The sequence below is a fragment of the Polypterus senegalus genome, chromosome 15 (genome assembly GCF_016835505.1).
Source record: "Polypterus senegalus isolate Bchr_013 chromosome 15, ASM1683550v1, whole genome shotgun sequence".
Lineage (NCBI taxonomy): Eukaryota > Metazoa > Chordata > Cladistia > Polypteriformes > Polypteridae > Polypterus > Polypterus senegalus.
In genome coordinates, this window is record NC_053168.1 from 28,003,314 (window position 1) to 28,019,829 (window position 16,516).

General features: G+C 39.2%; 1 protein-coding gene across 1 annotated transcript in view; it reads right to left on the reverse strand.

Moving 5' to 3' along the window:
- Positions 1-1,718: 1,718 nt before the first annotated feature.
- trappc9 (trafficking protein particle complex subunit 9) overlaps positions 1,719-16,516 on the reverse strand; it is an 851,225-nt gene continuing 836,427 nt past the window's right edge. The window contains exon 23 of the mRNA XM_039737694.1: positions 1,719-3,515. Coding sequence (XP_039593628.1) covers positions 3,336-3,515 — 180 coding nt within the window. The 3' untranslated portion in view covers positions 1,719-3,335. The remainder of the gene's footprint in view (positions 3,516-16,516) is intronic.

Here is a 16,516-nt window from a genome sequence, read left to right on the forward strand (position 1 = left end):
AGCCACTCTTACCTCTAAACCAGCCAGCCATACAACTGATATTTGGGCTTTGATTTTTACATATTGACAGCAACATGTAAACAACATGTAAACTGAATAATTTCTTTTTCTTCGGTTATATTCCTGAATAAAGGCGCACTTGTTTTGCTATAGCTTTTGTGAAAGTATTTGATAATTGAACTTCAGTCTTCACACATGATACACTTCATGTCAGCATTTTGTCATTATTAGAATATGAAAAAACTGTTTTAGTTATGTGTTCAACATTTCTTGCCTCACATTTCCTTCATCCTACATTTACCCAGATTGTTGTACACATGAAACACACATGGAATGTATCTATTCATAACAAGGATATATTATTTATCTTACACAATTCCAGACAAATCACATCAAGCTGGGAGAACTACAGCTGCGTCAGTGGGGGAGATGGAATAGCAGGCTGCTTGTGCTGATTGACACATTTGCAAAAGACGCTGATGGAGAGGTGCAAAGGAATTTAAGGTGGCCCAGCATTACAACTTCTTTCATATGGTTCAGGGATTCTAGTTTTAAGGACTTAAGAATTTTATCATGGGCCTCACAGGTAGTTCTTACCATTGTTGACGTCAAAGTGCATACGTTTACCACTAGAAAGAGGCTGCACAGATTAGATCTATAAGGGAACTGTGTCATGAGGAAAGCTTTGCGCTTCAGAATGAACATCGGGGTAAAGACTAGGACTTCTGGAACAATGTGCTCTGGACAAACAAGGCAAAGGTACAGTTATTTGGCCACAGTAAGAGAAGACATGTTTGGTGAAAACCAAAGAAAGAATTTGACCAGAAGAACCTGATACCAACTGTAAAGCATGGGGGTGGAAATGTTATGGTATGGGGATTCATTACAGTATCAGGGTCTGGACAGCTCACCATCACAGAATCCTACAGAAATTTTTCACTGTAACTGAGACTACAATAAGGACAATGTGTGACTGTCTGTCACAATGCTGAAGGTCAACCAAAAGAGGACCGTGAAACATGACAAGGACCTTAAATATATCAGTACATCCATCAAAGAGAGGCTGAAAGGAAAGGAAATGGAGGGTTCTGGATTGGCCAAGTCAAAGCTGGGATCAGAATCCCATTGAAACAATTTGAAACAGGCTGTGCATGCAAAACCCCCCAAACAATGCAGAGCTGAAAGGATTCTGCATGGAGGAGTGGCGCCGGTGTCAGAGACTTCTAGACAGTCATAGGAAATGTCTCATTGTGGGAGATATATACCAGTTATTAGAGCCAAGGCCTGATTTACTTGTTCTACAGACAGAAATGGCACATCTGCTCATTTTTTGTTGAACAAACGACCACAAAGTCAAGTTTTCAATTTGTTTTCCCCAATTACATTACATTCATCTAAAGGTACTGTTTAAACGAAGATTGATATGTCCAGAAATGTTAAAAAAAGGAGAAATAAAGCATTTCCTGGGGCATACTTACTTTTCTCCTGACTGTACATGTACTCCATATGGACTGGTATCCTCATTTCACAACCTTCCCTTCTGGCCAAACTTGGCAAAGTTTAGATGTGACATCTTGAGTGTCTAAAATGTCCGGCATGAGCAGACACTTAGCACCATGTCGCCACCTTCAATGCTTCAGCTGGTCCTTCTCTTCCTATTCAGGGCTGGGTGTTATAAAGTTCACTTTGCAGTATACATCAAAGGTTTAGGATGCATAAAGAAAAAGTTTCCATCTTTATATAGTACATTAACACAAAGTACATTATTATTTATTGGCATGAATATGAAACTCTTGGCATATAATGCAACACAAAAAAAAAATCATCATCTCTATAATCAACTAAAAACAGCATTCCTTGATTTCATGCAGGTTGTTTAATATACATTAAAATTGCTTTCTTTTGTTTTTCTTTCCTTCAGCAGTTTTACACATAAAAAATGGTTCAAAGCCAGCTCGTCTGCTTTTATTTTACTTTTCCTTACAGCCCGGCCTCAGTCAAGATAATAAATATGGATGTCATCTTAAAATGAGCTTTTCAGCACACACTGTGCTCGACGTGAGCCCTCAATCTGAAGATCCAGTACCTGTGCCCCAGGTCCAACCCTAATTATGGAGTCTACGATTCCGCTCCTTACAGGCGTTAACACTAAAGATGACAACTCTGAAGCTCGTTTTCTTCAACAAAATATGCAGTGCTGCCAGAACTCAGGAGCTTGTGATATAAAGTCAGACTGCATTTCTATTTTGGAATTGGAAAGCCAAAAGAAATGTAACCAATTGTATTATAAAGATGCCTTGGATCAGGCGTTAGCCAAATACCCATTATAATTCTTTTTTATTATAAATTCACAGAAGTTGCTCAGTCTTAATACTTTACATTAGATCTTGTGTTAAGCATCCACCAACAAATGAACATTTTACATACTCAATTAGTCTATCAGCATAGTGACACTTTTATTGTTTTAATTGTGAATCCCTTTAATAATGTTACTATTTTCCTTGGCCAACTACTGCTTTGTTTGGCCAAAAGGAAGAGATATCATTATTGTTAAATGTTAAAATCTGCCCATTAACTAAAATACCCATAATATACAACACCATAGCATATGTGATATTCTTAATCTCAATAAAGGACAAGTAAGACATATCTTTAACAGATTGATCATTTTTTAACCACACTGCACACACCTTAAATATTTAGGGTTTTATAAAGCCATTCAAACAGGCAGAAGGACATGAACAGAGTTCAGTGTAATCCTAACCATGTTAAAGGGGAGTGGAGCCTCGTCTCATCCAGCCAGTCTCAAACCTTCCCTGCTTAATCCAAATTAGTGGCACAGTGGCAGCAGCCGCCATCTTGGATGGGATGGGGATGGGATACGAGTCTACTACAGGACAATAATACAGTATACAGTATTATCGAGTCATACCGCTTCAAAACAGTGGATGGATGTTATAATTTTCAAGTTTGCTCTTATTAATATAACAATTGGTTGTGCAGCACATCAGTGATTACCTCAGAAAATGCAGCAAAGCGCTTTGAGCTCCTGGAACAAATGGCCCAAATACTGCATTCAGGCAAAAGACATTTCTTTTTAATTTAAAATGATATAAAGGAAAATATTCTTAACTTTATTTCAATTATTATTTTAATGAATCAAGCAAACATCTAATGGAGTCAGAAGGACTTTGAATGATATTTCTTTATATTTTAAATCTTATTCTGTGTATTCGACTGCTCTTGCTGAGACAATAAAACCTAATTTAAGCCGGCATTACTCTTACCAAAGAGTTTAACAGTAGCAAATAACTGAAATTAAATAAAAGCATGTTTTAAAATTTTGTCTCCAGAGTAGCATCAAGGGCTTTAAGATGAACACTCGGCAAACAGAACCAGGCGAGTGGCAGCTCACGGCTGGAATTATCATCCTGAAACTTGATGTTTAAGTAAAAGTCTCCAGTGTACAAGAACAGGAGGGCTCCCACGCAGATGAAATTCTCAGTAGGATTAACCTGAAATGAAAGAGGGCAAAAAAGGATTTATTATTATCATTAGCACCATCACTACTTTAAGTCCGCTTGACAAAAATGTATTTCAGATCTGTAATCTGAACTAACAAGTCAGGGTCAGAGAAAACCTTCATTCATTCATCCATCCATCCATTCAATTTTAATCCTCTTTAATCCAAGGCATTGTTGTGGGGGCTGCAGTTTACCCCAGCAGTAACAGATTCCCCTAGAAGCAGAAATGTAGCGACACATGCAGAAAGTAAAAGAAACAAAAGTCCAACAAATAATTGGTTACTCTGTTTTATTTGTGGGTTGTACCAATTCCTCAAAGCGGGGCATCATTTCTAAATAATTGTCATATCAGAGAAGGGCAAGGCACAATTCATGCTTGGCTAACACTAAATTAAAAGCTCTGTAAGGCTCTTAGGTGATGATATATTCGAAGGAAAATTCACTAATCGGCATGTTTTCTTGAAAAGGTTTGCTACCTGAGGAATTTCCAGTGATTAGTATAGGTGGCTACAAGTTGAATATAAAGGTAACTTCAAATTGACTGTATCGTGTGGGAATCTGAAGAAACGTCATTAATTTGCATTGAATTCAGTGTGTTTAACCACTTAATGATGCTGACGCTTTCAGTTGAGCTGATACTAATTTTCATTTATACGCTGCATGTGATGCTTCCCGTTTCACAGTCCAATGACAGTCAGCCAGCATTAATGGATTCCACTTGCTTTGATGCCTCTTATCCATCGTTGCAGTTTTCATGATGTTCAATGCTGACTGCACTAAAATAAGCAGGGAAGAAGTCCAAGTGTAAACACAGAAAAAGAACTTTTAGTGTCACACTGCACTTCGTACTTTTGAAAGTTTGAAGCATGTTGTCAACCAGCTGAATGAACCTAGTCCGAAACTCTGTAGTTGCCAAGAAAATTCTCAACAACATTATTGAATGCCTTCCATGCGATTTCCACCAGCGCCACTAGCAGGTCTTCAAACCACTTGCCATGAATGATGTGTCTGATTTGTAGACAAACAAAAATGCCTTCCTGAAGGTTGTCGTCAGTTATGTACAAAAACATCTCAGAAACTGAAATCTTTCACCTTCCTCATCAGTCCAGGCTTCATATGAAAAATCTACTTGTTGGATCAACAAGTGACTTACATGCCACACTTGTCTGCCACTACGGAGCGGCCAGTTCTTTTTGATATAATGAGACTCTTTAGCCCAGCTGCCCCATTCGCGGTACTTGGTATATCTGAGCTGCACTGCTGGTCACGGTGCCGCTACTTGTTGATCACTGCAGATTTCTCAGTTGTAGTTGCTGTACTGTAGATGCATACTTTAGATATAAGAGAAAATCATAAAAATATGTGACTGCAATTAAATTGCATGCAATAGGAAAGTGATATTTGTCATCAATAGCTCAGTCGGTAGAGCGGGTGGTCCAGCAATCGGAGGGTCGCAGGTTCGATCCTGGCTCCCGGCATGAGAATGCAGCTGTTGTGTCCTTGGGCAAGACACTTAACCTACCTTGCCTGCTGGTGGTGGTTGGAAGGATTGGTGGCGCCAGTGTTCGGCAGCCTCACTTCTGTCAGTGTGCCCCAGGGCAGCTGTGGCTACATAGTAGCTTATCATCACCAGCGTATGAATGTGTGTGTGAATGGGTGAATGACTGTTGTGTTGTAAAGCGCCTAGGGGGGTTCTTGAACTCTAGTTAGGCGCTATATCAAATACAGGCCATTTACCATCAATATTAACTTTTTTTACATTGTACGTATTGGAATAGCCATTCATAAAAACCCCTTTAATCAATTAAATGAGAACAAAACAGGTTTAGATAATGAACTCTGACAGAAGTTACTGTACATGCAGTAGATACCTGAACGAGTGTTTTGTGAAATGAGTGTCCCATCCTGGCATCTACTGACACTTTGAATAATGTCAAGACACAGGATAAATGAAAAAAGGATTGTGATTATTATAAAAATAAATTACACATAATGCATTGGCTAACATAGTGGAAACACAGAGTCACAAAGTGTAACAGGTTTACAGGATCATTATTAGTGATAAACAAATCCCGCAGAGTTCGCTTTGCCGTGAGTTTGGCAGAATCCTGGCAATGTTCAGGAAATTCGCTGAACTCCATGAAATGCATTGAAGTAAATGGAGAAGGACAAACTGAACTAGTTTTGAGTGGATTATAATGGTGCAATGATCTTTTAAGTGTCCCTTAGGGCACTGAGGGAAACATCTGACAACTATGCTGAACCGATTATTGTGGCCTTTGGTACTGTGTCTCTTCGGAGAATCCCTGGGTACCACTGGTTTGACTTTGTGTTGAATGAGTGATTTGTTTTATTATAAATTCACAGAAGTTGCTCAGTCTTAATGCTTTACATTAGATCTTGTGTTAAGCATCCACCAACAAATGAACATTTTACATACTCAATTAGTCTATCAGCATATTGACACTTTTATTGTTTTAATTGTGAATGCCTTTAATAATGCTACTATTTCTATTTTCCTTGGCCACCTACTGCTTTGTTTGGCCAAAAGGAAGAGTTAGCATTATTATTAAATGTTAAAATCTGCCCATTAACTAAAATACCCATAATATTCAACACCATAGCATATGTGATATTCTTAATCTCAATAAAGGACAAGTAGACATATTTTTAACAGATTGATCATTTTTTTCACCACACTGCACACATCTTAAATATTTAGGGTTTTATAAAGCCATTTAAACAGGCAGAAGGACATGAACAGAGTTCACTGTAATCCTAACCATGTTAAAGGTGAGTGGCGGCTCGTCCCATCCAACCAGTCTCAAACCTTTCCTGCTTAATCCAAATTAGCAGCACAGGGACAGCAGCATCCATCTTGGATGAGATACGAGTCTACTACAGGACAATAATATACAGTATTATCGAGTCATATGACTTCAAAACATTGGATGGATGTTATAGTGCTCACTGAGTCCCGAATGGGGTAAGTTACCTGCACTGTGCGCGAGCATCAATTACGGGACTACGGCCATGTGGCGCAATTCCCAGAGGGTGAGCCAGCTTGCAGGATCCTCATTGTTGAGTGGCTGGACCAGGCCAAGGGGACATCCATGTAACACCTGGCTGCAGCAGAGAGATGGCCATTTTCAGAGTGTGTGACTGGACCGCGTGTTGTTGTGTGGTGGGTACAGCAATGCACTGTACCAGTGCATGACCCCCAACTTGACCTGACTTTTGTAACAAACCACTAAGGTTTATATGTTTAGTCCCTCAGAGCAATCTGAATGGTCAATTTGGCTTTGGTGACATGTATAAAGAGTAAGTAGCAGCGTGAGTTGCACACAGAGGATTAGAGGCATGGGAAACATGCTTAGAGAGTCATCTTTAGTGACAGAAGGTGTAACACCTGACAGGAGGTGAGAAAGATGGCTTGAAAATAATGACAGGGTTTAACAAGCACGCCTTATGGGAACATGCTTGTAAAAGGGAAAGCTGGTGAAAAGAGATTTAGGCACATGCAAATATGGAGGAAATGTGCTCCAAGTACACATAGGGCAAGAGATAGCTAATATTTTTTTGAATTTCTCTACTATCTGTCTTCAACAGGTAGCATGGCTAATGGCTAACATATCACTACACTCATAGAGTTCCAATATTTAGCCACACACCTATTGGCTGTGTCGTGAAGCGGCAGCATGGGACTCTCTCATCCTATTGTTTGAAGTCATGGCTCTAGTTGCATATTGTTTTTTTTATTTTTTAATATTTCTTTGCAAATACTTTTTTATCTAATCAAGATTGTCTTGTAAATTGTAATAAATCTCTCGTTATTATTTCTTCACAGGGTCTCAGGTGTTTTCTCAGGAGGTTGAGTGCTCGCTCTAAGGCTTGTCTTGACTCATAGCTGCACATGTGGTGCCCCACGCAGAGACTAGTGACCAAGGGAGTGTATAAGGGTCAGTATTATATAGAGTATTCTGTGCCAGTACTCATAATATTCTCAGTATGGTCAGCTCAGTTATCCCTCAAATCAAAACACTGCAGGTTTTTTGTTTTTTAAAAGCAAGTGGGGTGCAGATTGCTGGATCAAGTCCTGATATCCTCCTTGCATGAAGCAGATCAGGCAGCGATCTTATAGTACACATGCCTGAAAGTTCTGTCATGGCAGCTACAGCTCTGTCCTGTCACACTGGTCTTGCAAGGCAGCATAGGGTGCTGGGGGAAAAAAATGTTCCACTAAGCCAGCCACAGTGAACTACCCAAGGTCAACAGCAAACACAGAATATCATGTAGCGAAAAATGCTTCAGTGAATTTCAACGATTAGCACTAGTCATTATTGTTATGTATACAGAGTACAGTGAAATCTGTCTTATTACAAGAAAATGAAAACCCCACCACTTCTTTTGGGTCCACCTACAAAAGCTATTGTTCCTGCCGCTACCTGATCTGCGCCTTGTTCGATGTGCACCACACATGTACACTACTTTCAAGCAAGTGTATATGACATTACATTTTATGAGGCTGATGTGCACTATTTTCAAGTAACATTTTATGGCGCTTCCTGGTCTGTACCATGGATGTTTTTAATTTTACATCAGATAACATTTGTCTTACTTAGGATCATATTGAGGTGTAGTTTGTCTTTATTAACAAATAAATCTTTTCTTAATTTAACTTTGAATGATGAGAACTTTAGAAGTTTACAAGAAATTGCAAGTAAATATTTGGCAGGAGAATTTAATCTTAGCTTGAGAATGAAATTCTTTCTTTGCTGTCCACACCAAATGACAAAACCAACGTATAAAGATAAACATAAATAATAAGTAGCAGATTAATAAGTAACAGAGGCAGCATAAAGTATAAAAAGAGAATAGAAGTATAAAGTGTAATGTGCAGGTAGGTGTGTGATGGACAAGTCAAATACAGTTGTGTGAGGTAGACAGAATGAGGTGAACCATGGTTATAAACTCCAGTCAGTTATTCAGGAGTCTAATGACCTTGGGAAAGAAAGAGTTCTTTAACCTGGAAGTCCTGCATTTCTTACTTCTATATCTCCTGCCTGAGGGTAGAAGTGTGAACAGTTTGTGTTGGGGGTGGGTGGGGTCCCTGAGGATCGAGGCAGTTCTCCTGAGGACTCTGCAGTTGTAGATGCTCTGCAGAGAGGGCAGTGGGTATGGAGGAATATTTCGGACAAAATTAAATAAATAAATAAAAGTGTAAATAAATAAAAGTACTATGAAATGTGAGCATAAATAAATAAATGTGTCATGAAATGAGAGCCTAAATAAATAAATATGTCATGAAATGAGAGCATAAATAAATAAATGTGTCACGAAATATGTTTTTTGTTGCTTATTTATTTATTTCATTTTGTCTGTAACATTCCTGCAAACCGTCATGAAATACGACTTGAAATAAAACTGTCACTTTCACTTCTCAAAGTTGAGAGGGTGGGCTCTAACACGCCCTCTAGTTACTGATTGGTGAATCGATAGCACCAGAATTAATCGGAAACTACTTTTTCAAACAACTTTGTCACTGATCAGAGCTGTAGAGTTGTTTAAAAAAGTAGCTGCGAATATGCACCTGACTTTATACTCGTAAAACAAGGGTCAAATACTCAGTTCAAAATATTAGTTGGAGCTGCTCTGGCCATTCCATGTCAAAGTACCTAAACTAATGCAGCCGTTGCAGCTTACCGTATATCAGACTGGCTCATTCGCCTTGTGATGGTCTTCTCCGATACACCATATAGATGAGAGTCCGTTCCACCTGTTCTTTGATAATTTCAAAAATAATTTCATCTATAATGGAGTCTAATAGGGCTGCCAACATTGTAATTTCTTCCGATAAATCTTCTATTCTCTCTATGAAATATGTAATATCTTCGGCAGAATCCATTTCATTGGCAGTAGTAAGCATTCTTCTAATTAATTCTTGTGCTATCGATTCACCAATCAGTAACTAGAGGGCGTGTTAGAGCCCACCCTCTCAACTTTGACGAGTGAAAGTGACAGTTTTATTTTAAGTCGTATTTCATGATGGTTTGCAGGAATGTTACAGACAAAATGAAATAAATAAACAAGCAACAAAAAACATTTCGTGACGCATTTATTTATTTATGCTCTCATTTCATGACATATTTATTTATTTAGGCTCTCATTTCATGACACATTTATTTATTTACAGTATGCTCACATTTCACAGTACTTTTATTTATTTATGCATTTATTTATTTAATTAATCTTGTCCGAAATATTCCTCCATAAGTGGGGTCCTGGTGATCTTCTCAGCAGTCTTTACCACTCTCTGCAGGCATTTGCGGTCCACAGCAGTAGTGTTGCCATACCACACAGTGATGCAGCTGGTCAAGATGCTCTCAACAATGCAGCTCTAAAAGTTTCCGAGGATTTTAGTCGACATACCAAACTTCCTCAGCCTCCACAGAAAGTACAGCCGCTGTTGAGCCCTCTTGACCAGTTGTGTGGTGTTAAGAGTCCAAGTGAGGTTGTCACTGATGCAGACGCCCAGGTATTTAATACTGTTCACCCTCTCCACTTCAAGCCCTCGGATGAACAGTGTCTGGTGAGGTCTCCTCTCCTTCTTCATGTCCACTATCATCTCCTTCGTCTTGTCTGTGTTGAGGGTGAGGTTGTTGTCTTCACACCATGACGCCAGACTGTCCACTTCCCTCCTGTAGGCCGCCTCATCCCCACCAGTGATGCGTCCAATCACTGAGGTGTCATCTGCGAACTTCAGGATGATGTTATCTTTGTGACAGGAGACACAGTCATGGGTGAACAGGGTGTAGAGGATGGGGCTAAGGACACATCCCTGCGGGGTGCCTATGTTTGTGATAATGGTGGCTGAAATCTGATTACCAATCCTGATAGACTGGGGCCTGCCAGTCAGAAAGTCTAGGAGCCAGTCACAGAGGGTGGGGTGCAGGCCAAGTGCAGACAGTTTATGGGTGAGTTTATGGGGGATAACCGTGTTAAAGGCAGAGCTGTAGTCAACAAAGAGCATCCTAATATAGGAGTGTTTGTTCTCCAGATGGGAGAGGGAATAATGTAGTGCGGCTGCGATGGCATCTGAGGTGGACCTGTTGGGTCGGTAGGCATACTGCAGGGGGTCCAGAGTGTCCAGTATGCTGCTCTCAATGTGGGCCAGCACCACTCTCTCAAAATATTTCATGATGATTGGAGTGAGTGCCAGCAGCCTGTAATCATTCAGGCAGGTGGGTGGGCTTTTTTTAGCAAGGAGAACGATGATCGTAGTCTTAAAACAGGATGGAACGATGCACTGACTGAGGGAAAGGTTGAAGATGGAGCAGAGAACATCAGCCAGCTCGTTGGCACATGCTCTGAGGGCCCACCCAGGGATGTTGTCTGGTCCAGCTGCCTTACGGGGGTTGATTTTCCTTAGTGTTTTCTGTACCTGACCTGAAGAGACCGTTGGGGGAGAGGAGGGGGTTGGGTAGTCCAGGTGTGTGTTGGTATGTGCTGTTGCTGGACGTCTCAAAGCGGGTGTAGAAAGTGTTGAGATCATCCGGTGGACTGTCTGTGGAGCTGATTGTGCTGGTGGTGGTCCTGTAGTCTGTGATGTGCTGTAGGTCTTGCCACATACTTCCAGAGTCAGCAGTAGAATAGAAGCCCTCCAGGTTCTCTCTGTACTGCCTCTTGGCTGCTGTGATGACTTTTCTTAGTCCGTACTTCGCAGCTTTGTACTCCGTCTCAGTGCCTGATCTAAATACAAAAGAGCGGGCATGCAGCATGTGGCGTACCTGACTGTTTATCCAGGGTTTCTGATTCGGGAACTTCCTGACTGGTACTGTGGGCACGATGTAGTCAATACAGGTACCCAATCACATACTCAGCATAGTCCTGTATGCTGATAGAAGAGTCCTCTAGAGTGGCTGCAACCCTAAACACATCCCAGTCTGCATTATAAATTTGCAAAAAATCCTAAAATCCTGTGTTCTCTTTGTATTTCTGGGGTATGGAGTGTTGTTTGATGGGGGAAACAATAAATTTAAATGATTTTGGCATAAGGCTGCAATATAAAAAAGTGTAAAAAAGATGAAGGTGTCTGAATACCTCATGAAGTCACTGAATGTGCGCCCTGGGTTCTGTGAAGCCTAACTGTCTGTCACACTACTGTGTATATAAAGACGTGTTAAATATTCTCTCTTGACGACAAATAGTTTTGTTGTGGATTGTTCCTGGGGCAGACAGATGGGAATATCAGTTTAAACTGAAGACCAAAAGACAGTCAATGGATTGGCATCATCTGAACTCTCCTTATGAGAAGCTCCTTAAGACTGTCCCTTCTGCAGGTAAAGTCATGGACAATATTTTTTGCTTTTACTAGGCTTTGCTCACCCGCCCCCGGGTTTCTTTAACCGGATATACAATTTAAACAGATTTTATTTTCATGGGAATTGTTACATATACATTATTTTCACTTTTACCTTAAAACTTTAGTAAAAACAATATTTGGAATTAACTTTTCTTCAAGATCACATTGAGTTTTGATTCCATGTTTGGACTTACATTGTGACAATGCAACATATAACTGCCTGTGAGTGAATATCATTTCTTTCTCTCTAATAAATAAAATTACTTTTTCGAATGTTTGTCCATGTTCTTCCTTCTTTGCTTAGTCGTTGATGTGTCATCTAGAACGTATGAAATTATTGTCCTGATAAAATTTATTTTAAATCTGAGAGTGCAGGAAGTGTGTCGGTCAAAAGCATTCACACAACTGAGGTTAGATAACCGTGGTCTTGTTTGAAAATAGTTGTAAGTAAGGCGTGACTTGAAAGAATCTCATGTTAAAAGTCTCCGTCGTAATGCACCAATGTTTTTGGAATCTTTTCATTCTCATTGGCAACACAAATTAGTTGATTTAGAAGTCTCCGACTTAAAGTTTAAATCCAAACAATATATTCGATCTCTTTTCGCTGTTCTGCTATTTCACCGAGTAATAATTTCCTCTCCTTTATTTGAGACTTTCAAATTTTCGTAATTCCATTATCTCTAATCTGCTCTTCATTTGTACCGCGCCAACGTTTTTGAATCCTTTACGACATTCTACTTTGTCATCTACTCTTTGTTCTTTACTTCCGGCCCTGGGCGTGGTTAAATCTATTGGCACAAAGACTCGTCTCGCGGGACGTATAAGTGTCTCTCCGAGAAAATCACGTCTCGTCTCCTTCCAAGATTTTATTTTATAATAGAGGGACTTGAGATATACTGCTTTTCCTCATCCACCCCATAGCCCAGATTATCCTTCAGATTTCCACCTCTGTGCAGTCCTTAGAGATGTTTGTGAGTGGTGATGGGGTTATTGAACAAGTGGTTGTGAGCGCAGGATTCAGACTATTGCAGGAAAAAGATTCATGCTGTTGCTTCTCACTGCTGCAAGAATATTTAAGCAGATGATGACTATGTAAAGAAATGAGCAGAGTAGCAAATACATCTGATTATTCCAAGATCATGTTTCAATTGTTTTATAATAAATTTCAAACACTTCACTTGTAATGTATTGAACAATGAAATGAGATGGACCGTCACATTCAAACTCTTACACAGACATAATGTGCAGCTAATGTTTGTGTGACTGTTGGTGTAGTAGGAATAGTAAGAAGAAATGCACATCAATAAACATAATTTTTAGAAGTGAACTGCTGTCTAGCTCTTCTGCAGTTATTTCTGGTTTTCTTTATTTAAACAGATGTTAATTGCCTGTTGGGCAGATTTCAGCACATCACAGCGTCAAGTTACATAACAATGTATTTTAATTTCTGTTAATGAAAATGATGAACATTAGGTTATACAATACAAAAAAAGCACATTAAACATTCCAGACCAAAGCATTACCCACACTTTTTCCTGACATGTTGTTCTGCAAATACACACAGGTGAGAATGAAAAAACGCCTGCCATTAAAATTAATGCAGTGGTTCACAATCCCTGCTTCAGAGATTTTAGCAGGGTGCCTGATAATTGTTCCCTGTTTCTGCCTTTCCGATAGTGTGGTTAGCTTTACGTCCTCTTGCCTTCAAGAGACCAGATTTGAATCCCAGCTTAATCACTTTCTGTGAGCAATTTTCATGCTCTCCCTGTGTCGGCCTTGTTTATCTCTATTTACTTAAGTTTTCCTTTCACATTTCAAATACAAGTTGTCATGATCTGGAGTTTATTTTGAACTTTTTTTTTTTTTTACAGATTCTTGTTCGCCTCAAAAATTAATTGAAACTTCATTGTATGGGTTTTAGAAGTCAAGGAATCTTGTCATCACATTGGTTTTAGAATTTGACTCATTTTTAGTGGTGTTTAAAAGTAAATACATTCTGCCATGGCGTCATCTTGTTTTCATTATAGGTGGCGCTGTTTTTGACACTCATATTTAGGAATGTGTTCACAGGTTGCCAGACAGCATCTCCTGAAAGTTGTGCTCAGTGACACCATTAATGTGATAACTGGCAACACAAGAGTGCTCATCGCCCAAGTTTAAGGACACAACCTAACACCTAGCATTTTTTGTTTGACCATTAAGAGTTCTGAACTCTTTTCTGCATCACAACTAAGTTTTGCATTTAACGTTTAGGCTTTCACTCTAATTTAGTTTTCTGACATTCTCGCTATGATTCTAATCCTAGCACCTAACCCTAAACCTAACCCTAATTTGCCGGACATCCTAGACTAGGCTGCTCAATCTTATGTTACTAGTTTTGACATTGGCTAGCTATTTTTTACAATCCATTTTCAAATCCATCTCTATTCAAAATGACTGCTGCTCTGGGCAGTCAGTACACATGTATATTAAGTTGACAGACAACTCCAAGCGAGAACACTTTGAAAGTGTGTGGGTGAGTGCATCCTGTGAAGGACTGGTATTCTATACCTTTTTCATTTTTAAATTGTGCCCAATGCTGCCAAAACAGGCTTCAACCAAACCCTCCAAACCCTGCCCCTCAACTGGATTAAGCATGTGCAGAAAATGGATAGATGAACCGAGTTGATATTTCAAACCTGTTCCTGGCCGTTCCCGATGACCTTACATCCATTTCCCACCTGCTTCAGCCTACCTTCTCTCATTCCCGCAGAAAAGTCCATACCATACCCCACAGCATTTCTGTTTATTCAAACCCCCCCTCCACCAAAAGCAACATGGCGGAATCTAAAAACAGTAGAATCTAAAACCGGGGAGAAGAAGACAATACTGCAACCAGTAATCACTATAATGTTTATCACATTTACAAGCTGCTGTGCATACAGTATGCAACACAATGCCTGCCTAGGAGAATTAATTGGAGAATCTGCCGTGTCACAGAAGCGCACATACTGTCGTTTTCTTCTTTTCTGGCTGTGTGTGCTTTTACAGTTAAACAGCATTACTTACAATATTGATAATACTCCACTTATATAATTTTCCCAGAGGTTCATCTAAAGCAGTGGTTCCCAAACTCGGTCCTGAGGACCCACTGTGGCTGCAGGTTTTTATTCCAGCTAAATTCACAATTAGTGATAAATAATTGATCTCATTTATTTAGATGGACTTTTTTCCTTCTCTTATTCTGCCTTTAGAAAAGCACATCAGTATGATTTTTTCATTTATAAGACATTTAGAAATATTTCAACTTTTGCTTTAAATGCTTACCTCTCTTTTGTTGCTGTCCTATTGTTTTGTTATTTTTTTTGTGCAGTTTGCACCCTTCATTGTATCCTAATAATGATAATTAAAAGAAACAGAACTGACAGCCAGGTATACAATACTGAATGATGAAAGGCTACAATAACTTTAGCGTCAAAGCCACTTATTAATAGATAATAAATTAAACAATCAGAACACCTGGAAAAGCAGAATGAAAATCGGGCTGAAAACTATTAAAATGTTAAAAAAAAAAAAAACTATCCTCTTATAAGTGCTTAGTAGATTTTAATAAAAATTCACTAAACTTTGTTTTGTTATTTCTCCATTGACTCTAAAACACAGAAACTGGGAAATAACAGCTCACTTAATTGGGCTAGGAGTCCAGTTAAAAACAGAAGTTGGTAGGAATAAAAACCTGCAGTCACAGGGGGTCCCCAGGACTGAGTTTGGGAAGCGCTGATCCACAGTACAGCCAAGCAATCCGGTCATGTGACTAAAGTCTAACCACCTGCATCACCTCTAATACGCTGTTTTTTATCATGACAGGAAGTCTCTGGATTTTCCTGGCTGTTATAGGATTGCTCTTGGTTGCAAGTAATATTTGTTGTTTGCAAATGGACTTTCCTTCTAAACTGGACACTCCTTCAAAATCTATTATCTTGCCAACAAATTACTCAGCAGACGTGTGTCAAGAAACACTATGGGGGCTCCTTTTTACCAACAGCAATATGAAGGCATAATGCCTCACTGGGACTGCGATGATGAGATGAGCTGGGGAGCCGCAGGACAGTTTTTTGGAAGACATGTGGACAGAACAAGTAGACAGTAAGGGGCTACAACACAGAAAGAAGAAGGAGGAAGGACCATAAAACACCAGGACAGTCGAAGTGCATGTGCTGTCAGCCATCCTATAGCTTGGAAAAGCAACTAGTCCAAAACTGGCAAGAAATATCAGCATTAAGAAAATATAATATATATTTTTAAAATCTTTCATCAGTTTGCAATGCATTACAAAATGCTTCTTACTTAAGGGAAAAAAGTGCTGGCAGTGACAAACCAAAAATGTTATAATCAGCAAATAAAAACAAATATTTGACAATAACTAAAAACTAAATTACACTTTATTATTCATAAATGCTTGGCAGGACTACTAAATATATGCAACTGGGTTACTTTTATCGATAACAAATTTAAATGAAAAGAGCAACATTTGCTAAGTCATCTTTCAATTAATAGCTGCTTTGTAGCTTCCTTACCTTCTGTGGCATTTTAAAGGTTTGAATTATTCAAGAAATTGAGTGCTGGGAAACAAAATTAGCTATTCTAGATA